The sequence below is a fragment of the Ambystoma mexicanum genome, chromosome 8 (assembly GCF_040938575.1).
Source record: "Ambystoma mexicanum isolate Mex_15411 chromosome 8, UKY_AmexF1_1, whole genome shotgun sequence".
In the NCBI taxonomy this organism is placed as follows: Eukaryota; Metazoa; Chordata; class Amphibia; order Caudata; family Ambystomatidae; genus Ambystoma; species Ambystoma mexicanum.
The window spans coordinates 42,757,826-42,782,426 of NC_090929.1; the positions used below are offsets into that span (position 1 = coordinate 42,757,826).

The window sequence follows — 24,601 nt, forward strand, 5'->3', positions numbered from 1 at the left end:
TTGAAGAGGCGTGCAGTCATGAAATAAAAAATTATACACAAAACACATCAGCCGACACAACATGAACTTCCATAATCATTTATCAAACAATTGTGCTTTGACAACACACTTTAAATCTGTAATCAGTTTAATTTTGGAACTATCCACGTGCCTTCATGATCTCCTGTTCCTCACTCCGGACCAGAATGTACTGTGAAGACTGAAAAAGTGAAGTTTTAAACCCAAAATAAATTCATGTTATCCGGCAGCCAATGTATTGACATTTTCTGGAAGGGGCAGTAAGATTTCAGGATTCCAAACAAGAGTTCCGAAAAGCCACAGAAATGCACATTTTAATGAATCGTATGGATGCACACAACAGGACACTTGACATGGCAATTGAACCCGGTTATTTTAAAGGTGATCCAAACCAGTTCAGTCATCCAGCGTCGAGATGCCCCTCAAGCAATGCCCTTTCTGGTCAGCACAAGGGAAGGAATGATTGGCCGCGTGTGGTGGCCCTGAAAAGCCATTTCAGACTTGCTCATCTTAACAACTACCCACCCCACCCCCAAGCCCTTGCTGGCTGCCTACCTATCCATTCGAATTGACTGCACACTCTCAGGGGGATGCATACTGGACACTTACCCAATCCGACTGCAAGCCAGATGACTTCATGTTTACTTTCCACTAAGCTTGGCAGCTCAAAGGTCTCAGGGTCAGAAACACGAATTAGGAAAAGAGCGTTCACAGAATTGTTCCAAAATAAATGGAGACGCACCTTCTTTCCTGGGTTGCAGGGGTCGTTTGGTGCAGTGGTGGTGGGGGGGGGGGGACTGGGAGTTTGCCTTGTTTCTATTAAATCATTTTAGACAAGGGAACCCCGCTTGGACTTTGATGCAACAGCACTTCATTGGCACAACATATATACCTCAGACAAGCATACCTTTGGGTAGACGGGGAGAGGGTGGGGGGCACGCACAGGTCTGATCACATCAGGTACCCGCTTGGTGTCTCCGGAATCATTTATTTTGTGACTGCATAGATTACCAATAATTCCACCCTGTGTGAGTGCAGGGCACATTTAAAAGAATGTAGTCAGCACGAACAATGCAAAACCACATCCATCGTGTGTCGGTGCACGTTGTGCAGAGACCTTTCCTTCGCAGGTTGGTTTACAACACTGCCCCTTCAACGCTCTCATGGTCCACTGTAGGCTGAGAGCAAAACAGGATCACACTGGAACTCCTCACAGAGGAGGCATGAGAAATGCCTTGGCTGGCCTGCAAAGTAGTACAAGACACTGCAATATGACGCTAAGCTACCCCTTGGCCCAGCGGTCTGCAGACTAGGGGACTGCTAGAATATATACACGGGATCCAATGCTCTTCCAAAAACGCCGAACAAAGCAGCCTTTTCAATAAAGCATTAGCTGCTGCAAAGTGGCCTAGCCATATCCTTATTCTAATGACAGCTCTGTATAGAAAGACCAAAAGCACTGCTACAAGGACTGAAGCTCAGATGTTTCCTCTGCACTGTTCTCAAAAAGTCAATGCGCAAATCCCATTCTAGCAGTAGGAAGCCTTGGCGTGTGCATGTGGACCCCTTTGCAAGAGAAATAGTCCATGCCACCTAACCCCCTCCAACCCAAAACTTGTAATGCCACCTCACAGCAACATTTAGATCAACACATATCCCAGACTGCTATGGAGAGCTGCATCTGGTTACAATTATGTCCCATCCTATGGCTGTACGACCCACATATCAAAATGTGCTGCACTCCAATCTCCCACTGGAATTACTCTTAAACATCAAGAACATGTCTCCCATTATCCAGTACAAGGATCACATTTTACAAATATCTTATGATCGGGAAGCATTTGGAGGCAAGTTTAATTGGCACATAAAATGTTCATGTTTACAAAAGACTTTAAAAAAAGGCTCTTTAAAAAGTGATTTTTCAATCCGCGCCTATGCCTGCAGGCTGGTCATCTCCTCTCGGTTCGGCGTGCTCCCTTACTTAGTAGGGTCAGGTGTAAAATTCAATTTTACTGATCACCGCCTTGCAGCCCTTGACTGAATAGATGTTTTCTTCTCTGGGGAAGTAGGTCATCTCATCAGCCACAGCAGTGACAATGTCCTCATCCAGGGCGAAGCCACGCATGCGCAGCACAACCTCCACGCACATCTTCACATGCTTATACTCCAGAGGCAGGAACGGCACAAAGAAGTCAATGAGATTCTTGTCGATTAGACCACTGTGCCACAAGCCACCTGGGGAATTGAAAAGACGGACAGAATCAGTTCAGATACAGAACACTTAGCTACCGGCAGACACTGTGCAACATCAACCTGCACGCCAACATTGCCACACTAGACTATTAGTCAAAGGCAGGGCTCGAAACTGATGGGAGCCTGGAGCCATTTAGCTCCTACTTTAAGCCCAGAAGAGCCTGGTTATCTTGATATCAACAGCTACTATTCGCTGACCAGGACAACTGAGGGCAAACAAACATATCTATGTGACATTAACTGCGTTTGGGACAATCTATAAATAAACATTTAGCACCTGGGCCGGAGGAGCCAACTCATCAGGTTGCTCAGATCATGGGGGCTGAATCACACAAGCTCAGACAGTGTTCCTAGCAGATGGACGGCTGCTTCCATCCCTGCCATCCCCCCCCCCTCCCGCCACTCCTCCTTACCCTCCGGTCACCGTTTCTTCCCCTCCCCAACCCCAACTTTACTTCATTTCATTTATACAAACACAACCAAAAATGGCCCAGTGGCATACGGGCGCCCAGAACTAGAGTGCCAGAAAAGATGGTAATAGGCAAAGACGAAAGTCGGACAAACAAAGGCCATCAGGGTTTATCAAAACAAATAGGTTTTCCATTTTTTAAAACTCTCCAATGACCCACAACTTCTGAGATTGACGGGCATTGCATTCCAGGACAGAGGTGCAGCCACACAGAAAGCGCTCTTTTTAACCAAGGTCAGGGTCGCTTGTGGGACCTCAAGTAGTGCGAGATCAGTAGATCCAAGTGTCCTAGTTTCTCTCTTCTTATTAAGTGTATCCAGCGCATATGCTGGAGGCTAGCCAGCATATGAGGACCGCAGCAGTCAATCAGAGCAAATCATTGCTCTAGCCCCGGTCTTGCAACTCTTGAGACAAATCGGGATGAATGTGACAAAGGAGTCTGATGTAGTATGCAGCAGTAGACACCAGACTGCTGACCTGAGCCTTCATGGTCAGCGTCTGGTCAAAAATTACTCTGTCTTTATTTTATCCTTGGTCACCATTTCACACTCTGATAGGAAAGCCCTTATATTCTAAGTTGAGATTTTTCAATCTAGAGCTGGAGCCTATAACCAGGAGTTTGGTTTTATTATCGTTCAGTGCCAGCCCACTCATGCACATCCAATCCTCAATAAGGCTACAAATCCTGGTCACCGTTCTAACATCTTCCTGACACTCCCCAGTCAATGTGATATCGTCCGCATAGTTTGAGAAACATCTCGTTTTCCTCCAGCACTTGGGATAGTAGCATTGTAGAGATATTATACAAAATTGCCAGCGCGCAGGGTCCCTGTGGAACTCCATCATTCAGAGGAATGGGCTTGGCTTCTGCTGTATTACTACAGACTCATTGTTGTGTTTCCCAAAAAAGATCGCATCCAGGCCACCGCCAGGTCACTAAAATTAGCAACTTCCTGCAATCTGAGTAGCGATTGATCAACTAAATCTAAAGCCTCTGAGAAATGTGAGGCCATCAGCAACACGGTCTGGCCTTGGTTTATTTTGTTCAGCGTATGGCACTTTAGATCCAAGAGGGCTGACTCAGTGCTAAATCCTGGTCGAAAGCCCGATTGCCCATTCAAGTGTTCCAACACTTGTTCATAGGCCACCCTGTCCAGAATTTGAAGACTCGCCAGTAATTGCCTCCGCCACTCCAGCCTCAGTCGTGGCCCGCCATGGAAATGGAAGAGGGGCTTGGCATAGAGCCCTGCCTTCCATCTCCACGGCAGACATCTTAAGTCAGTATTTTATTTGAATGAACTGGACGCATCCCGTTCATTCAAAGAAAATACATTGCCATCAAGGGTGCTAATGGCAATAACTGGTTCGGTGAGCTTCACCAAACCAGTTTTTGCCATATTAGGACACATCTATACGACAAAGCATAAATAATGGGCACAATGCTACGTTGCATCTTATGTGGAAGTTAGATTTGCTGAACGCTATGTACTAGCTCTTTGTTCCCCAGTGGTAGTTTCTGCTCTCTGGTTGATGCCAGATACCCAGGAGCTGCCTTTAGCTCCTGCTTATCCAATCTTACTCTCGAGCCCATCATAGGTCATAAGAGGTTTGGGCTGAAAGGTGTCAAAGCTACCTGTGGCCAAAATATTTCTGTAGTAGGAGATTTGGGATTGGTGCAAGGCTACCACAGTCATTTGGTTCGCCATTTCGCTTCCATGCTTTGCCCAATGAACATGAAATGATACAGCAGAGCCTGGTTGGAATATTACTCCTGTAACTCCAACATCGGCTCCAACCTGTCCCCTTATCACCAAGATACAAGGACAAATGTATACAAAGCAATCAGTACCAGGTAGTGTATTGGAAAAGAACACTGTTTTGCTAAAGTTTGAAACCTCTTCATAAATTGATAGACCATTTCATTATTTGCTTCGTGATATGGAAAACACTGAAGAAAAACGATTGGTTTCAGCAAAAACAGAGGGTACGTGCACTACGTTTAAGAGCAACTCCAAACAGTCACAAAAACGAATCTTGCAGCCTAGGTGCTTATTAAAAGAAGTTGCCCAAGCAAGTTTCAGAATGTATGCGTTTTCATGTTTTATAAATTCAGGAACTACAATAAGGAGCCAGGGGTCGTGGAGGCAGTCAACGATGTGTGCATGAACCGAGAGAAAAAGAGAAACCCTGACCCCCTAAAATCAAGCCCTTAACCCCCACCCCTGCAGAACCTTCATCAATAAGACGGATCCGCTTGCCCTCGGTGGCACGAATGATGACCATTTCTTTTGGGACGGGAGCACATCTACTTTTCACGACATTGAGGTTAAGGGCATCTTCCTTATTATGGGGGCGGGGCGGAGGGGGTTTAAAGTATGTGAAGCACAAGTACTGGGACATGCTAAGTGAGGGGTTTGAAATACTGTAAAGTGGTCTTGCATAGATGTTGGTGGCTTTGTTGCACACGGATCCTGTAAGGAAATAGGGGTGGGGGGTCTTCAGTGGAAAAGGGGAGAGGCCAGTGTGAAACGTGGAATGTTGATGGGGGCAGCCGATCTGGCTCCGGGGGTTTGGTGGCGACACCTGGGTTGTGTTTATCGGAAGGGGAAGAGTAAAAGGTAAATTACAGCACTGTAACCCCGAGATGTGCGGGTCTGTAAGACCAACCTACAGAACTGAGCTTTGTGAATGTGGTCAGGAATAGGTGCAAGTTCAGCGTAGGTGTGGGCTGAGGGGGTTCTGTGTAGCGTAAAGAGGTAGATTTTTAAGTGGAGCCGGTTAGTAACCGCTGGGCAGGCGGTGTTACACAGCTGTGACAGAAGTCTGCAGGGGGAATGGCCTGTTCATAGATGCCTTTTGGTGTACATGGGGCACTCTGCCCACAGGTCTCCGAGCTGCAGTAGCTGTCGGGGAGAGGAGTGTGGCGCGGGAATCCAGGACGGGGCACTAATGCGGTATAACAGCCAGCCCACTGCAGGCGACTCGGGACGGGGCACTAATGCGGTATAACAGCCAGCCCACTGCAGGCGACTCGGGACGGGGCACTAATGCGGTATAACAGCCAGCCCACTGCAGGCGACTCGGGACGGGGCACTAATGCGGTATAACAGCCAGCCCACTGCAGGCGACTCGGGACGGGGCACTAATGCGGTATAACAGCCAGCCCACTGCAGGCGACTCGGGACGGGGCACGGATAAATGGGACAGGTCAGTGCACCACTGGGGCATGGGCAAAACTACGAAGGGGAATATGGAGGCAACGCTAACAAACTATGGACTGTACATCTCGCAGCTCCAAGAAGAGGCTGTAAGGTGATGCTCCCGAGCACTCAATCCAGTGGCGCGAAAACTAGCAACATCCTCTGGGAAGCTCCTCGGGGGGGGGGGAGGGGGGGGGTATGGAATCAGTGTGCATGCCGATCTAACTAGGAGTGGAGAAAAAGAACACCCAGAGGGGACTTTGAGGTGGCATCTGACAAGAACCTCGGAACAGTCCCGGTGAATCTGTGGAATCTGGTTGCGTTGAATAGATCCTTCATTCTCTCAGAGTTCCAGGAGGAAACCTAGGAGGTCCAAGCTGCAGTTGGCTTTAAAGGTGAAGCTGAGCACAGTCAAGAGGATCATCACACCAAAGAGACTGTATGCAATGAGCAATCTACAAATGAGGTGCCTGGATAGAGATGCAGGTTTGACCAGGAGATCCCTGTGGGGATCCGAGCACAAGCCCGAGATCACTGAAGACAGAGTGGGAGGGAGAGGAAATCCACTACCCAGACCTGGCGAATTATCAGACATTTTATTTTACAAAAGTAGTTACTGACTGGAGTCAGCAAAGTTTTTAGGTGGAGCAGACACTAGGGAACAGTAATTTCACTGCACATGCATTATTTAGATCAAATATGGCAAGAGCAGCGACAAGAGGCGCTGCTCTTGACAAGAGAAACGTGAGTGGACAGATTTGAGAAAAACACAGCTATTAGATAGGGTTAGCCAGGAGGCTAAAAGGTCTTTTTAAGAAGCTTTTGGCCATGAAAAATAGTGTGCCTTGGAGGGCAACCAACATTGGAACAACTCTTATTCTCAAGGTGCCGGGAGCATTGGAGAACCCCACTTTGTTTGGCATCGCCATACACACTGTTCAGAAACCTCTTTTTAGGACCTTCCTCCTAGATTCCATAGGCATCTCCCAAACCAAAACCCAGTATCATTAATACTTAAGTTGTCTCACTTGCATCATTGCATAACCAACACACCTCTCTGACGATCTGCACGACACAAATTCTGCCAACACTGTGCACTCAGCCGCAGCTCTGTGCACGAATACCCCCCCTAGCAGTACACGCACAACCATAGAGCCCTCATCACTGCACCACCATTCCCACGTACACCACCATAAACCTTCGCTCACCCACCCACACGCCACTTGCAGAGCTACACACAGCCTCCAACACCACCAGCAGTGAGCGCACACAAACACTCAACCCCTAGCACTGCAATGCATACACAAGCTGCCACTGGACACGCAAACACCACTCACCAGCACTGTTCACAGAAACACTAGCCCCTGGACCACGCACAATTAAGTCCATGCACTACATAAAAGAGCCACATGGCAACTATGAATAATGTGACCTGTACTATGCTAACTGGGCATAAAAGAATCCAGCAGTGCTGTGCTAATTGGGCATAAAAGAATCCAGCAGTGCTGTGCTAACTGGGCATAAAAGAATCCAGCAGTGCTGTGCTAATTGGGCATAAAAGAATCCAGCAGTGCTGTGCTAATTGGGCATAAAAGAATCCAGCAGTGCTGTGCTAACTGGGTAGAATAGCAGCTGGCCTTACTGTGCCACCTGGACATGATGGACCATGGCATTGCGGTCCTACTTGGGTATAAAGTAATGTTTCACGTGTATAGTAACTCAGCATTACCGAGGGAGTCTGGCATTTTTACTGAGTGGCCATAGCGAACCTGCAAGGCTGTGCTAACTGCACGTATCGTAGAATATACCATGGGTTTTGCTGGCAATGGTGCATGTACCTAGCGGATGAAACATTCAGGAGGGCTTTTGGAGGGATCCCCTAATATGACGCAAGTACTAGAGCACCAGATGTCATGCCAATACCGACATCCGAACACATGATGGCAATAGCAGGTGGATAATGTGGGCAGCCGGGAATATGAAGCCAATGGCTATAAAATGCTTCCCGCCAAAACTAGTTTCTTTAGAAGAGGTGTCTCTGCAGGAGCTGCTCGAGGATGTATTCACGTGCACCTTCAACATTAATACCATTACTAAACCCCTTTCAATATGGAGGGTCGTCAACGACACAAAGAAAATATTTACACATTTATCACTAATCTCAAGGACAATAGAATAAAGTGCGGAATTGTTTGCGCAATCACTTCTACATGCTAGGCCAGCTCTGGGGACAGGCATGTAAGCAGGATGCATTCGCATCACTTGCAGAGGTAGGGAAGCCGGCAGGAAAGGCTGCTCTCTTTCCAGTAGCGAAGGGGCACTGAAGCACTATTTTCTTTGCAAGGCCTCCGAGACACTTACCAACACTTGGGAAAAGCTTGAAATTCTATAACCTAACCATTTTTTTAACACCACTTCCCTCCATCAGCCCAGGTTATTGAACGCCCCCCCCTGCCGCCCCATCTACAGTCTCTTACATACAGTGGTGGCAGTGGTCGCCCCCCATCCACATTGTGACATTCCTTCACATTAGCAGTCGCTCGCGCGCTCCTACCGAGTGCACATTCCACCCATCAGCAGGGGTCACTCTCTCTCCCCACCGACCCCCCGTTGCTATGGTGCACCCTCCCTTTCTGCAGCAGCCACTCTCCTTCCCACTGTACATCCTCCCTTTCTGCAGCAGCCACTCTCCTTCCCACTGTGCACCCTCACTTCTGCAGCAGCCACTCTCCTTCCCACTGTACATCCTCCCTTTCTGCAGCAGCCACTCTCCTTCCCACTGTACATCCTCCCTTTCTGCAGCAGCCACTCTCCTTCCCACTGTACATCCTCCCTTTCTGCAGCAGTCACTCTCCTTGCCACTGTGCACCCTCCACTTCTGCAGCGGTCACTCTCCTTGCCATTGTACACCCTCACTTCTGCAGCAGCCACTCTCCTTCCCACTGTACATCCTCCCTTTCTGCAGCGGTCACTCTCCTTGCCACTGTGCACCCTCACTTCTGCAGCAGCCACTCTCCTTGCCACTGTGCACCCTCACTTCTGCAGCAGCCACTCTCCTTGCCATTGTACACCCTCACTTCTGCAGCAGCCACTCTCCTTGCCATTGTACACCCTCAGTTCTGCAGCGGTCACTCTCCTTGCCACTGTGCACCCTCACTTCTGCAGCAGCCACTCTCCTTGCCATTGTACACCCTCACTTCTGCAGCAGCCACTCTCCTTGCCATTGTACACCCTCACTTCTGCAGCGGTCACTCTCCTTCCCACTGTACATCCTCCCTTTCTGCAGCAGCCACTGTACATCCTCCCTTTCTGCAGCGGTCACTCTCCTTCCCACTGTGCACCCTCCACTTTTGCAGCGGTCACTCTCCTTGCCACTGTGCACCCTCACTTCTGCAGCAGCCACTCTCCTTGCCACAGTGCACCCTCACTTCTGCAGCAGCCACTCTCCTTGCCACTGTACACCCTCACTTCTGCAGCAGCCACTCTCCTTGCCACAGTGCACCCTCACTTCTGCAGCAGCCACTCTCCTTGCCACTGTACACCCTCATTTCTGCAGCAGCCACTCTCCTTGCCACTGTGCACCCTCACTTCTGCAGCGGTCACTCACTGTCCTTGTCATTGAAGATGGACACAGACAGGGCATTATCCAGGTCTTTCAGCTGCATTTCCTCACGCCTCCTTCCGCTCCTCCAAAACTCCAAGGCCACCTGATTGATCAGCGTGCCTCCAGCATTGCTGTGGGAAGAGAAGTACGTCAGTCTGATCCTCTGCAAGCGCCTGGGGGGGGGGGGGGGGGGGGGGGGGGGAGAGAGAGGGGGAGAATTAGGGATAGCGCGAATGTGGGGGAATCATACCTGAGGAAGATGAAGATTGCTTTCCGGTAGGACACCCCCTCAATCTGATCGTAATAGTCTACGAACGGCTTGATGGCATCAATGAGGCCGGGCAGCATTTTGTCCATCTCATCAAATATGAAAATCGAACGCTCGCACTGTGTGACATTGCCACGGATCCAGGACTGCAGCTGGTCCTACGGTGATAGGAACGCGTCCATTAGATCTGTAGTACAGTTCATATAGACCATGGTTATTAGCTTAGAGGGTCTCAAGGAGAGACAAAGGCTGGTGCACGTATAGGGTCAACAACGTGCCCTCACGTGGAAAGCGCTCCATTACTTCTCAAAGCTAGGCCCACGCTCCATAATGGAAGACAAAGCCAACATGGCACAAAAGCACGGATTAAGCCAAACCCAACGGTGAGGCAGAAGTGCTACCTGCACCACAACCAAAAGTGATGCTAAGGTAAGCACCTTGCACAGGTTGTATACTACAAAGAGTATATATAAGACTAGAACCCCCCCCCCCACCCACCCCCTCACATTTTAAGGTCAGGTCCGATCCCAAGATTACACAGATGCAAGTAGCCCCCAAACTAGCCAATACTGTAGTCATGGAAAAAGGAACATGGCTTTGCGAACAAGCAGCAGCAGCAGCAGCAGCAGCAGCAGCAGCAGCAGCAGCAGCAGCAGCAGCAGCAGCAGCAGCAGCAGCAGCAGCGGCGGCGGCGGCAGCAGCAGCACTTAACCACAACCTGGAAAACCTGGCCTGCCTACCTTACTACGCGTCATTCCACTCAGTCACACTCAAGTGAATATTGGACCCCTTTCCTGTTGCCTCGAACACCCCTTCAGCACCACCTTGTACACACACACACACACACTCCAGTATTCCTGTCCTTTAACAGGGTCCATGTTCATTCTTCAACAGTGTTTTTGGATGGGTTTTTTGCGGGCTTTTTTTTCTTGAACAAAAAGTTCGAAAATGTGTATTTTGGGGGATTGCCCCCACCCCCTTATTAATTCTACACTATTCCCGATCCCCCCTATATTTTTCAATGTTTTTTGCACACACATTTTTTTGGAAAAATCCACTGTTGATGAACAAACAACCCCTTGAATATTCTCTAGCACGTAACGGATTTCATACAACTCTGGCTGTTGAACTGTAGAGGATGCATTCAACACCGTAGTCCCAGTATATTCCGGTCTCCTTTCACCTTCCATCTGCCCTTAAGGCAGTATCTTGAATGCAGCCCCCCTGCTGCTTCGTTCTGCATGCCCCCGACATGGTCTAAACTTCTCCTTCCCCTCTCCCCTTCCGTCAGGATGTACTCAGCACTCCGAGGCAGTTTCGAAAGCAGTGCATTATAAAACCATAGGAAATACAATAAGCCAAAACTACCAGCACCATTAAAGTGCCAGCTCAGACAAATCCAAGCCATGGCTGCACATCTGCTGACCGCTGTAATTCCACAATGCCACCCACCCCCTCGATATAAACAGGCTACACCAATATTGAAGGCTCTCTAGTCTCCCATCAGTTAAATATACATTTGGGGGAGCGGTAATATTGTCTGTCTGGGGAACCACCCTGGTAGAGAGAGCTGCGCACATGGTCACACGTTGTGTTGCCTGAAGCACAGCCTTGCCTTGTAGTTGTTGATTTCGTGAACGTGTTTGAAGTGCAGCGTAGCTATGAACTGGTGGACATAGCGGCTCTGCAGCCCTTCCTTGTAAATGTTCTCTGCGATGATCTGACTGACGAGATTTTTGCCTGTGCCAGACCAGCCGTGCAGAGAGAGGGTGAGGGGTTTCCGGGGATTCTTGTTCTTCATAAAGCCCGTCACTGCCTTCAGGACCACCTTCTTCACCAGGTGCTGGCCAAAGAGACGCTGGTCCAGAGCCTCTTCCAGTGCTGCAGACAAACATCAAACCAAGAAAATTAACAAGAAGCACTAGTTTTGCCCCCTTACCATCTCCCACCTGTACAAAATGTGACAGTATCAGGGTCCTGAGCTTGTCAAGATTGGAAGGGGACCCCCCCCCTTCAGCTTGGGGCAGTAAGCCTACCAGGATGTTTGTGAGAGCTGGTCCTGCCCCAGAGGCGGGGGGACCCAGCCTATGTTCCTCGCTAAATGTGGCAAGTACCACTTCTTTCCCCATACCTACAATGCTAGACAGAGTTTCTCTTTGGCACCTGTAGTCCTGCGGGCCACAGAGACCAGACCTCAGAACGGGCCAGAGGCGAGTCTGAATCCACCGCTCTGTGTGACCGAGAGACAAACTCTTGAATTCACTATTTGCAGAGGGTGGTAACCAGATAGCCAGCAGACACATGTACCAAAACTGGTCAGGGCGCAAGCAATACATGTAATCCGACCCACAGGGAGAATGAAGGCACATAATGGCCCCCTGCGTCAGCTGCTTCCCCAGGGCCGATCAAGGGGGAAGGGGAAGGATAAAGAAGGACGGGTCAATGTGGGTTGCTAGGGTAAGGTTAAGGGAGGCGAAGGTGAAACAAGAGACCATGCAGGGGAAGGATGGCGCAGCAGAGCTTGGAGGAGGATTGTAGAAAGCATTTTGTGGGACCCCTGGATAGGCAGCGCTTACAAAATCCCAGGAGGGAGACAGTGAGATGAGGAGTTTGCCTTTAGGCCATCACAACTAGCCAGTGAGCGATTAGATGGTGGTTCCTGACCTCTATTGACCAGCTTGGGTACTAGAGACCCTAGGGAAAAGCCCATGGAAGCAGAGAGCTAGAGGGTCGGCTCTTGGTGGCAACCTTCTCCAAGATTTCAATAAAAACGCTTGAACCGTCTTCAAGAGATGATGTATTACTAAAGGCATCTGTGACAAAACAAGTCTGCTCTAATGGTCACCAAATGCAACAATCAAGAACTGATGCCAGCCATGTGAGACTTAAGAATGATTCTAAAGCGGACCAAGTTCAAGCGCTCCAACAACCTAAGATGTAGGGGACCTCAAGGTAATCAACTACGGAACAGAGGCACATACTGCCTTAACCAATGTACAGAAGCCCTAGCAGTATCCCATAACAGTGCATTCAAGGAACACTGGCAGCTGCTTGTCAATGGGCCCTTTGCCGGAAACGTGAAGGGGCTGACGGCAGCGCATGAAAGGACCACGCGCAACAGATGTGAATCTGAATGGATGCAGCGGCTTCAGACTACCATGACACCCAACTCCTGCGAAGGAACCGATACAGAGGATAGCTTTACATAAATGTATCCAAGTAGATCAAGGTAGCCTCCAACAGTTAGGATGGGTCGGATACATTCCAGAGCCCTGCTCCTCAAAACACGTTGTAAGCCTTAATATTTCAAGGTCCAGCTGGGCCGGGTCATGGTCCGTGAAACGTTCGCTTCCCATTAAGAGACTAGAAATGCAGTACCTACATCATAGTACCAATGGGGTCAGGAAACAATCATATACACTGCTTTCTGAAGTGCAGTTCAAGAAGCGCAGGCCATGGCTACATATTAAACAGCTTACTCCAAGCAAAAGGAAGCAGGTTAAAATGCCTCACTCCACGCACGCCTGCAATATATCACCCGGTTTTGTTTTCAGTTTATATTTGTTTCCGTTCTTTGTAATTCTCATGTGTAGGTACAGTACATACAACTTTTACGCAAAGAGGGCCTGCAAACAAGCCTTTTGGAACCCTACCCAGTATCATCCCGAAATACCCCCACAATTCTCAAAGCTCTCAAAATGTGGCTTTTTCAAAAACACCTGGCCAGCGACTAATCCCAATGGATGTACAGACCCAACACACAGACCATAACTCACCAACTCTTAAAAGATGCCAGCCTATACACTGGCTACCCACACCCTGCGCATCGCTCTGCTGCACTCGAGCTAGTTCTGTGCCTTTTTTTTTTAACATGTATTTTTAGAATCTGCAATGGCAGCCCTTACTTGGTAGTAACCTCTTGAGCATGTGTATGCTCCCGATTGGCCCATTCAGGCCACCTGACACTAGGCTGTGTTATCCCTAGTAATACGTCCACGCAGCAGGTGCGCCGGATGAGCATTGAACGCAGGCACCACCTCCTGCGTGGCGTTGCTCCCAGCCTATAACTCTTTAGATAGGTTCCCTTACTTCTCATTTCACAGCAAGCATTCAGTCTCCTATACAGGTCTCCCTTAATGCTCTTAATGTCTGTTCGGTCTCCTGGAAGGCTTTCCACTTTATTTCAAACTTTCATCCCAATTGAATTTTTATAGCAGAAAGTTAGCAGGTGAACTGTTCAGGACCTGCCAAAGCTGCCGCAATCACAACACACCACTATAAAATCCCCCACACATTTGTAAAGATCTTGAAAGTAACAGCAACATAGTCCAGCTCGTGGTCCATCTGAATAAGGAGTTAGGGAATGGGCGCGGCTTGGAGCCGCCATGGACGGCATGGCTTCGTAGAAGCTCCTGGCTGGCTCTGTTGGAGAGCATATCATCTCCGGTTCTCCTCTCCGTTTGGCGGACAATCTGCTGGCCCCAGAACTATGAAAGCGAGCTGTGCCTGCCGCTGGGCCGCCAGCAGCATTTTTGCCTGGAAAGTTGAGTTTCAGGCTGGGGTTGCAAGACACATGGAGGTTCTGAGATTTCCGTGCGGGAGGGAGGGTGGGGGGAGCCTGGATCTTTCGGCAGCCCTCTGCTCCTAGCGTGGTGTTGTCCAGCACCTGATGCGCCGTTCGTCGGATCCCTGGTGAGCATCCCCCAGTGTTCCTCCGAGGGCCATCCCCATCTGCTGGCACATCTGCGACCGGACCACCGGCCGGCCTCCTGGACTCCGGTGACTGGCGCTGCTCTCGACTAGAGACCTCCCTGCATCCTCCACACCCGGTCATTGGGACCCCCCTCCTGGGCTTGGCCCGATTGCTCTGCCTTCCGATGCCTGAGTGTCTTCGCCCGCAATGGGCGCCCTGCAGGACTCGACGCCGCACTTTTCGCCTGTGGCCTGGGCTTGCCGCTGAACGCCCCCCGTGGTCATCTCCATCCAGCATTCCTCTATCTGCTGCGCCATCTATGAGCCGCACTAGTGCCCTGGAGGGCACCAAGGGAGGGAGGTCCTCGCCTGGCCCATAGACATTGCGATGCCCCAGGACGGCTGGGGGAAGCCTTCTCTTGAGCCCCAGAACATTCACTGCACCAGAGGTAAATCGGCACGGAGTCACTCCCCATACCAACACCAGACCCTCAGCTTCGGCCCTAGTGATAGCCCTGATCCCTATAGGTGTGGGTTCTTCGCCCAAACGCACCTCCTTAACCCCGGCTAGGTCTCCCGCAGATCGGGGGACTGAACACTCCAGCACCTGCCTGGCCCCGTGGCTCAACTCTCCCCCCGGCGTTAGGTGGGGCAACAGTTTAGACCGGATTCACGGTCCCAGTGCCACAGGCCCTTTGAGAGCCTAAGAATACCCGGCGGAGGAGGGCAGGGTCTGCGCCGCCAGCATCTGGCCCTCCCTGGGGGGGGGGGTCCTGTGCCCTGGAGCCTGTGGAGAAGTGGCAACAGCAACAAATACTCCGGAAGGGGTAAACATAAATAGCATCTCCAGTGGGACCCCATGCTCCCCCACATCTCTCTGGAAGCGGGCCACAATGGCCAATAGCAATAAAGCCACCAAGCAAACAGACATTGCCGCACTCATGGGAAACAGCACTCGAGAGGATGCGCAAGGCGGACTCCCATAAGGAGCAGGCGAGCGGCTCCAACTCCACCCAAGAGGCCCCAGAATCAGAGAGCCTAGCCACAAAATCAGACCCAAGGGACCTACTGTCGGCTCTAACAAAAGAAATTCAGAAGGGCACTGAAGACGTTACAAAGAAGATTGATTCCCTCGATAAACGGGTTGAAGCAGTGGAAAGTCACACGTGGAGGTGGAAAACGCCCTATGCGCGCAATGCTACGAATGGGAAAGGGGCCGGGAGAGGCTTTCGGCTTTAGAGGCACGCTGTGAGGCACTGGAGGCGAAGCAGTAGGACGCGGAGAATAGGTCTAGAAGGAACACATCAGCCTCAGAGGAATCCCATCATCCGTTCCCGAGGCGGAATTGGTGGACTATGTAACAGACCTGTTCAGATTCATAATCACCCTCCCAGACGACTCTCTTCTGGAGATAGATCGAGTGCACAGAACAATCCCGAGGCAGTCTGGGATGGCCCCTCCCGACATACTCGCCAGAGTTCACTTCTTTAAACTCAAAGAGGAAATCATGCGCAAGGCCAGGTCAATGCAGCAAATCACCTTCAGAGGCTCCAATATCCTTCTGTACCAGGACCTTGCGTCCTCCACTCTTCAGAAAAGGAAAGGCCTCAAGCCCCTCACTGAATGGCTTCAGGAAAGAAAGGTCCTGTATCGCTGGGGCTTTCCAACATCCGTGAGGTTTACCTGGGAGGGTACGCAACGTCAGATTCACTCCATGAAGGAAGTTGAGAAGCTTATGGGTATCGCAGAAGCAATCGGAGAATCTGACTCAGAGGGTCCCCCTCAGGACCTCGCCAAGAAGCAAACCGCAGAGACTTGATCGCGCACCAGTGGAAGGCGCAGGATCCGCGGACCACCCCACAAAAATCCGGTCCCGGACTGAACTGAACTCTGCCCTTGCGGGAACCTCAAGTGGAACTGCGAGAGCATCTGCGACTAATCTCTGGGGGCCACCCGAGCTTTACGGGCAGATGGCGAGTCAGGAAATAGTTGCAGGTTGGGCCGGAAGTCTGACTTTTGCCTGATCCCAGAACGGAACTAAAGCAAAGTTATCCTAATTACCATATTCAGATCACATGGCGCTCTATCGCCACCATGTTGGGCCCAGTTGGCCACAGTGCTCCCGGTTAGAGCCTTCCAGTTGCCCTGTTGGGAACGATGGATCTCATGTTTAGGGGGGTAGAGGACCGAAGATATCCTAGGGTGGAGTAGAGAATCTCCATACCGCTGCCCTCTAGTTGGGGGAAAATATTCCACACTGTCATTTGGTTTTATTTCAGAATCACACTATCTGGGCATTTATTCCATAAAGCGTAGCAAAGGCACCAGCGGGGCGCACTCTAAAACCAAACCCACTACCTTAACTCATAATGCAAGATGATGGGAGCATACTGAAACTCCTCTCCTGGAACGTACAAGGGCTGAACTACCCGGGGGAGCGCAGATCGGTAGAGCATAGGCTCGGGCTGTCACTGGGGGATATAGTTCTTCTTCAAGAGACTAATTTACTACAAGCAGACGAAAAGCGCATCAGGTTCAAGAGATATAGAAAGGCTTTCTTTGCCACCTCTGGGTCGAAGAAAAGGGGAGTAGCTATTCTATTAAGTGACCGGGTCCCCTTGTCCAGAATTACAGTCAGGAGGGACCCTAACGGAAGGTATCTCCTAGTGAAGTGATTGCTGTTGGAGCGACCAATTACTATCGCAGTGATCTACTGTCCGAATTCCAACCAGGACAAATTTATTTCCGACTTGATCCCATCCATTCTTGTGTTCGTAGAAGCTGTTCTCATTTTAGGAGGGGAATTTAACCTAGTCCCAGACCCACTAATGGACAAACCCCCCCCCCCCCCCCCCCCCCCAACTAAATCGGACTACGCTCAAGCCCTGTCTTTTGCAAGGCTCACCAGAGAAACAGACAGTGGATGCATGGAGGCTGTTTAATGCGGAAGTGAGAGACTACACCCACTACTCACATGCATACAAGGGCTTCTCACGCATAAACCTCCTACTGGTCTCTAGCGTTATCGACCCATGTCTGGACAAGGTAGAGATCCTCACCAGAGCACTCTCAGATCATGCCCCAGTAGTTGCGTCCATCAGCATATCAGCTCACCCCCATCCCCCCCAAAGGTTTTGGAAACTTTATGACCCCATTCTAAGTGAAACTGGTAAAGCACTCACTAACTATTTCACTGATTACTACACCCCTGAGATGGTGGTAGCCATTATTTGGGACGCCATGAAGACGGTTGTAAGGGGCGCGCTCATCAGCGCAGGGACGGAGCGAAGCTGGCTGTCTAGGTTAGAGATGGCTAGGCTAGAGCAGGAGGCGACAGCCCGGGAAAAAGAATTACAGTCCTGCAGAACTCGGAAAGCACAGAGGGCCTTGGTGAAAGCGAAGACCGCACATGAAATGCACTGTGCTGACCGTTCCGCCAGATCACTAGCTTTTACGAAGCAATTCTATTACAGTAAAGGCAATAAAGCTAACCGAATCCTCGCATTTAAGCTTAAAAAAAACACAAGTTAGAAACAACTTAGCTCATATTATCGATGCGGACGGTAGAGCCCGCTACACAGAGGGGGGGACATACTGGGAGTGCTGGTGGAACACCATAAAGCGGTAATGGCCCGGCCGCCTGCATCCCCGGAGTACCTACCCTTATTCCTTCCGCCCAACAGCCTCTGCCCCGAGCCCCAATTGGCAGCCCTCGAAAACCCAATTACAATGGAGGAAGTTGTTGAGGCCATCAAATCCCTAAAAAATACGTCTCGGGGCCCCGACGTGCTCACTGCAAAATTTTACAAAACGTACATGCAAATCCTGGCCCATCAACTTTCTATGCTGTTTAATTACGAGCGTTACCGCTTAATTACTAGCGATTACCGAATCCTGGCTGCATGAAGCAGCAGGCCCAGCACTCTCAATAGCCATCCCTGAAAACTACCAAATAATCAGAATGGACAAACCCATCAACAGAGGAGACGGTCTGGCCATCATAGCCAAGACTGACCTTGAGCTAAGACTATCAACCCAAACTTCTCTCAAATTCTGTGAACTCCTCACAGCCAAATTGCCCATTTCCAACTGTCGTACCTTAACCATCTACCTGATCTATAGGTCACCCGGCCCGTTGGCTCTTTCGAGGCAGATTTATCCAGCCTCTTAGCTAACACTAAGGAAACCTCCCAAATACTATTACTAGGCGACCTGAATCTTGGTCTCAATGATCCCGATGACAAACCAGCACAAGCCGTAGCCAATATGCTTGCTGAACACAGCCTAATCCAAAAAGTGCTCACCCCTACCCACATCAAAGGTAGGACCTTGGACTGGATCGCCACACTGAACTGCGATACCACCATCTCCAAAACTACCCCTCAACACTGGACAGACCACCACCTCATCGACTTCACTCTCACTCCATAAAGAAGTCCATGAAAAAAAAAAAAATCATGGCACCACCACTGCCCACTAGAGCAAAGAAAAACATAACGCCCGACAACCTACTACCACTACTGTTGCCAACCCTTAACGCTCTCCCCGACAACCTACACCCAGAATGCCTAGTAGAAAGCTACAACAATGCCATGAAGACAGGACTAGACACTATTGCCCCTCTAAAACTGCAAAAGAGTAAACAACAAGCCCACCTCAACGCATGGTTTACCCCCATCTGAAAGAACTAAGAATGCAAAAAAGGAAACTAGAAACTCAATGGTGCAACACCCCCACAGAAGAGAACAAACTACAGCTTAAACAACTCGCAAACTACAAAACTTGCAAAATAACGTACTCAGGACAGCCCTTAACCTACCACACAAGGAACACATATCCAACAAAAGAAGAGAACACAAATGGCTCAAAATCTGCAACCGCATCTCACTCAAAACAGCATCACTCACCTTCAAATGCTTAAACAACGCTGCCCCCGATACCTGGCAATCAGAATAGTAAAAAGAACCTTGACCGACCCACCAGGACGACCAATGCTTACTGCCTACAGGTACCCAAATTCAGACAGAAAAAAACGGGCGGTAGCAGCTTCCCTGTCATGGCAGCCCAACACTGGAATGCCCTCCCTCTCAATATCAGAACTGACCAATCCTATTACAGTTTTAGGCGAAACACCCTCAACTGGTTACGCTCCAACGATCCCCATGAATGAACAACGCCCCTGCACCTAGCCCACCTCACTGTATATATGTATATAAACTGACCTGCTAAATGTACAATACTGTATGGATATTTGTATATACGCCTACTTAACAGACCCTGTAAGTAATGTAATGCTCTGCTCACCATTCAACTGTTTCCTACCCTGTAACCAAGTCTTTATCTATACTTACTCTTCTGTTCTCTGTTGCGCCATTACCTCTGGGTTTTGCGCGCTATATCAAATAAACAAACAAACTCCTTCCTCACCACTGGTAGGGTCACCAATTCTATGGCAGAATCACTAACGATTCTAGTGCACAAACCGGGGAACGACCCTGAACAAGCCTCCTCCTACAGGCCAATCATCCTCATGAATAATGACCGGAAAAGGTGTTCTCAAAAATCTTAGCGTCCCGGCTGAACCTTATCTTCCGAACATCATTTCTAACGACCAATGAGGGTTTATCCCAGGGAGGGGAACTCAGGATAACATCAGACGGACCGTAGACGTCCTATAAAGTGCCCAAAGGATGGGAGGGAGCATGGTGGTTCTCTCCTTAGATGCGCACAAAGCTTCTGATCTGGTTGACTGGGGCTAAATTAATGCGCTTCTTTTGCACTTTGGGTTTGGGCCCAACTTCAGCAAATGGATCATGGCAAACTATAAGCACCCCACTACGCAATTGCGGGTCAACAGCGTCAGATCCGAAACCATCAGTATTACCAGGGGAACGAGACAGGGCAGCCCTTTGTCCCCAATGCTCCAAAGGAGGATCACGGGAGGGATGGGTGTTCCTGACATCTCTAGACACGCGCTTGCAGCGAAGCTATCACATGCATACACATGGTCCCAATCCTCCAATCCACGGCTATGGAAGCAGTTGGAGGAGGCCTGATGCCACCCCCCTTCCCTCGGGGCTACCCCACTTACCCACATTATCTATGTGCCTTAAAAGTTATGTTACTGCTTCCTGTGCATTTGTTTCTGAAAACTCTAATAAAATGTTAAATTGAATAAGGAGTTAGGTGCCATTAAAAAAAAGAGTGAAAACGTAAATAAATTAAAAAAAATTTTAAAAAAACAAACACATACAACTGTATAAGTTCAGTGAAATGGTAGATTTGTGTATTGGAAAAAGGACAGAAAATCGTCAAGGGTTACAATAAAGAAGGAGGTGGACATCACGTGCAAGGGGGCAAAAAGACTGTTTATTTTTATCCGAGAAAGTGCAATCAATCAGGCTGTCCAACTGCGCATCACTAAAGTCGAAGAGTGGAGTTGCTGGAGGAGGGAGGAGGACGGTATAGTCGACTGCGGACGGCCATCATTTGAAATCATCAGCTACTGCCTCCAATGTTGTGCTGGTCCAGGGCGGAACTAGACTGCAAGTGTGGAAAAGAACATCCCTTGAAGTTAAGGTGGTGACCGGCTTTAAGCACGTTAGCTGGGACCAGGAGAAAATAGGCTGGACATTTACAGTGAAGGTGGGTTAAAAGGCAGTTTTTAATGCTACATGATTTTCTGCCGACTGCTGATATGTTGAAGTAGAACCAGAGTGGCTACAGCGGAGACATTAGAAGAAGCTTAAGACGGCAAATGCCCACGAGGCATCTCGTCTCTGCCTTTTCTTATTTAGACTTAGACTTATTGCCTATTAGATACAAGTCCCTCTGGCTTTTGGTTGTTTTAACATGTTACTGATGTAGTGACTGCCTTTCTAGTTGGACTCCAACAGCATCTGCATCAACCCATTTCCACCCATCACATGACTGACCATTTTGAAACGTAAATCTGTGGGTATTTGTTGCATTAAACTTCTTAAAATGATACTTCTTGTGTTGTGGATGGTTTATGTGCTTTTCATTCATCCAAATTGTATATTCAATTTAAAAAAAACAAAATAAAAACAGTTTTCCAAATTATAAAATGTATGTAAATTACTCCAAATGATTTTTTCTTCAAAAGGATCACAATATACTACCAAAATGTGAACTTTCACAATGCGTCCAATTATATCCTCGGGAATCTGCAACTTGTATGAATTAGAACTGGATTCATGAAGGATAACCACATTCATGAAAATTGCAGATTCATGAGGATTAATTGAACACATTGTGGAAGGACACATTTTGGAAGAATATTTTGAATCATTTGAAGAAAAAAATAAATTGCAGTAATCTTGATATATTTATGATGCCTGTGTTGTATTTAGCTGCATTCCTTCTGAATATAGCTGCTGTGCTTTTTTCACTGTAGAATTTAGCAGTCCCGTGAATTCGCCTCGCCCTCTTCTAAATTCAGCTGCATCTACGAAGCCAAGAAACCAGGCAGCGGAAACACAGGTACGTATCACACTGCATGCTTATGAAAGGAAGCCGAAGGTACAGCAACCCACCCACATCTGCTATCATACACTACCCTAAGACACATTGCACAACACCTCTGCCATAAGAATGCAGCTATCCCCCATGAAAAAAAAATTCCAGCGGCACACATGAGTTTCCTGTTCTTGCATATGCTCCAGACTACGTCTCTGCACCCATCCACTTACCAGCCCGACATGGGTAATTACTAGAACTTGACCACCCCACCTATTTCATAAAGACTAAAATGCATGCACGCATTTTAAACTCCTCTGACGAATTTCCCATACCTGGACTTGGTCCACCGAGCGCCAAGCGTGTTCAACCAACAGTGCTTCGAGACCATAGCAATGGGTAAAGGTGCTATACAAAGCACAATTACATTTAAAAAAACAACCATGTTTTATGTCATTTTTTAGTTAAAGTAACAACTGAATATACAATGTGGATGAATGTATAGCCACGAACCATCCACGCCATAAGAAATATCGTTGTTTGGGGGATTCTAGCAGGGAACTCCAGTGGTGTGACATGGAGCATGACGCAGATATAGGAAGGAGTGTGCTAACTTATCACACCGCTTTTGAAAAATATTCAACTGAGCTTCTTAAAACGTCTAAAGTGGCGACTCTAGTTGTACTTCAACATCTGGGCATTTCACTCAGTTTGCAGAAAGGACATTAAATCTGCCCTGTTGACATCGCTAGAAAAACACACACAGAAAAAAAAAAAAAAACACCACCATCTCTCTTTGCAGTAAATGTCCAGCCTTTCTTTTGACAGCTCCAAAGCTGGAAACAGGTCACATTCTTAACTTCGTCTTCTCCTCCACACTTCACAGTGCAGTGCTGACCGGGACACTGCACAGGGCTGCTGGCAGGAGTGCATATGTGCCAACCGTACATATTTAGGCTGTAGGCTACTGCTTTTTAAGCAGGCCTACCTCCTACAGATTTCAGTGACAGATCCAGCTTTTTACAGAGGCAGGTAATTTATGTGACTAAGGCAGGCTCCAGGAGAAAGCATGCAACTCATTAATTACTATATCTGTACAGTATGCTGGTAGGTGATTACTTTGGTTGGGCTCAGACCAATCCACTGACCTGGCAGCTACATGACTCTGTCCTGCACTCTTGCCAGGACAACCCTTGGGTGAACCACCTGTGAAGGCAAGTGGCAGAGCGTAACACCACCACACAGCAGCTGCCTATCAGACATTGGAGGGGGGGGGTAATCAGTCACTATGCCATTCAGTGTTCAATTTGCAATAAATTTGTACTGCCTGGGCTGGTGCTACAGTGCAGTGCAAACGTCGCCTACCTGCTCTGTGTTATTTATACCTTATGTGAAATTAGGTAATTGAATTTGGTGTTAAGTTACCATTAAGAATGATACATTTTTAACATCTTTCCATGTTGTGCCGTTTGATGGGTTGTGTATTTTAGAAGGCTCCAGTGGTGCCACCAATGTATGCTTTGTATTTTCCTGTGATGTCATTGTTATGGGAATTATTATTTTTGAAAGTTGAAAAATCCTACATCCTTTTGGTCACAGAATGTTGGCAAGTATGGGAGTGGGCAGATTATTTGGAATACAGGCGATGTTGGATGCTACTGCCACCTTACCATCCTGTTAGAATTCAGCGCTATGGACTTGGACAGAGCGATTCTTTTTTTAATCTGATAAACTGCAATCAACCTTTTTGCCCCCTCAGACCCGGCCCATTCTTTTTTGTGACCCCCCCACCCTGCAATCAATCTCTTTGCCCCCTCAGACCCGGCCGATTCTTTTTTGGTGACCCCCCAGCCTGCAATCAATCCCTTTGCCTCCTCACCCCCACCCCTCCTAATGCATTTCTGTCCATGCTCACGTGCACACCTGCTCTTTAGCTGCACACATGTTTGGTGTCATGTGCATACTTATGCCGATGCCACCCAGCAACTGATGGGCGTTTCCCCGGTCACCTGTGGCATTCACCCCCACCACCCCCAGAGGGCGCGAGTCTCACCGGTGGCATTCAGGCCCCCCTGGCGGCAGCACTCCCGGAAGTAGCAGTACAGCCCCGGGTAGCCCGTGATGAGCCCGGTCAGAGCCGAGGCCGCTCCGAAGGCAGCGAGGCCCAGGCTGACGGGCTCCAGGGCCTGCACCAGGCTGGACAGCAGGAGAAGCGCCAGGGCCGCCCGCAGCAGCGCCATCCCGGACCGACGCGGAACCTGGAGCGCACCCGTGCAGTAGCGCCACTTCCGCCCCTCACAGAGGGGATGGGGAAGCGCGCCCGCGAAGCCATCTTTGTGAGGGTACTGCCTGCGCATGCGCTGTGAAGGCCAGTAACACCGCCGCCATCTTAGAAAGAAACGGCCTATGACCCGTGACGTGTCCCGCCAGTTAGTCCAACCAATCATATCAGGCCTGGGCTAGTCGGGCCGGCAGTGTCTGTAGCACGTGCTAGAGGGCTGCTCAGCAGATACCAGGGGCAGGCACGATGTGCATGACACGTGACAGACTCATTGTGTTGAAATTATAGTGGATTCAGGGCTTCACCACACTTGGCATGAAGCCAGACTCGCATAACA

General features: G+C 49.2%; 1 protein-coding gene across 2 annotated transcripts; it reads right to left on the minus strand.

Annotated features, from left to right (window-relative positions):
• Positions 1 to 1,842: 1,842 nt before the first annotated feature.
• On the minus strand, positions 1,843 to 24,383 carry LOC138471570 (torsin-1A-like). 2 transcript variants are annotated; one of them, XM_069609233.1, is made up of 5 exons: positions 24,037 to 24,383; positions 11,428 to 11,693; positions 9,795 to 9,970; positions 9,548 to 9,675; positions 1,843 to 2,253 (listed from the first exon to the last, which is right to left on the minus strand). In XM_069609233.1, exons 1-5 carry the CDS (start codon positions 24,338 to 24,340, stop codon positions 2,009 to 2,011), a joined length of 1,119 nt encoding a protein of 372 aa, XP_069465334.1. In that variant the 5' UTR covers positions 24,341 to 24,383; the 3' UTR covers positions 1,843 to 2,008. The 2 variants fall into 2 exon arrangements, with proteins under 2 accessions (XP_069465334.1, XP_069465335.1); XM_069609234.1 differs by having other exon boundaries at positions 2,119 to 2,253; positions 9,529 to 9,675; positions 24,037 to 24,290.
• Between the last annotated feature and the right edge of the window lie 218 nt (positions 24,384 to 24,601).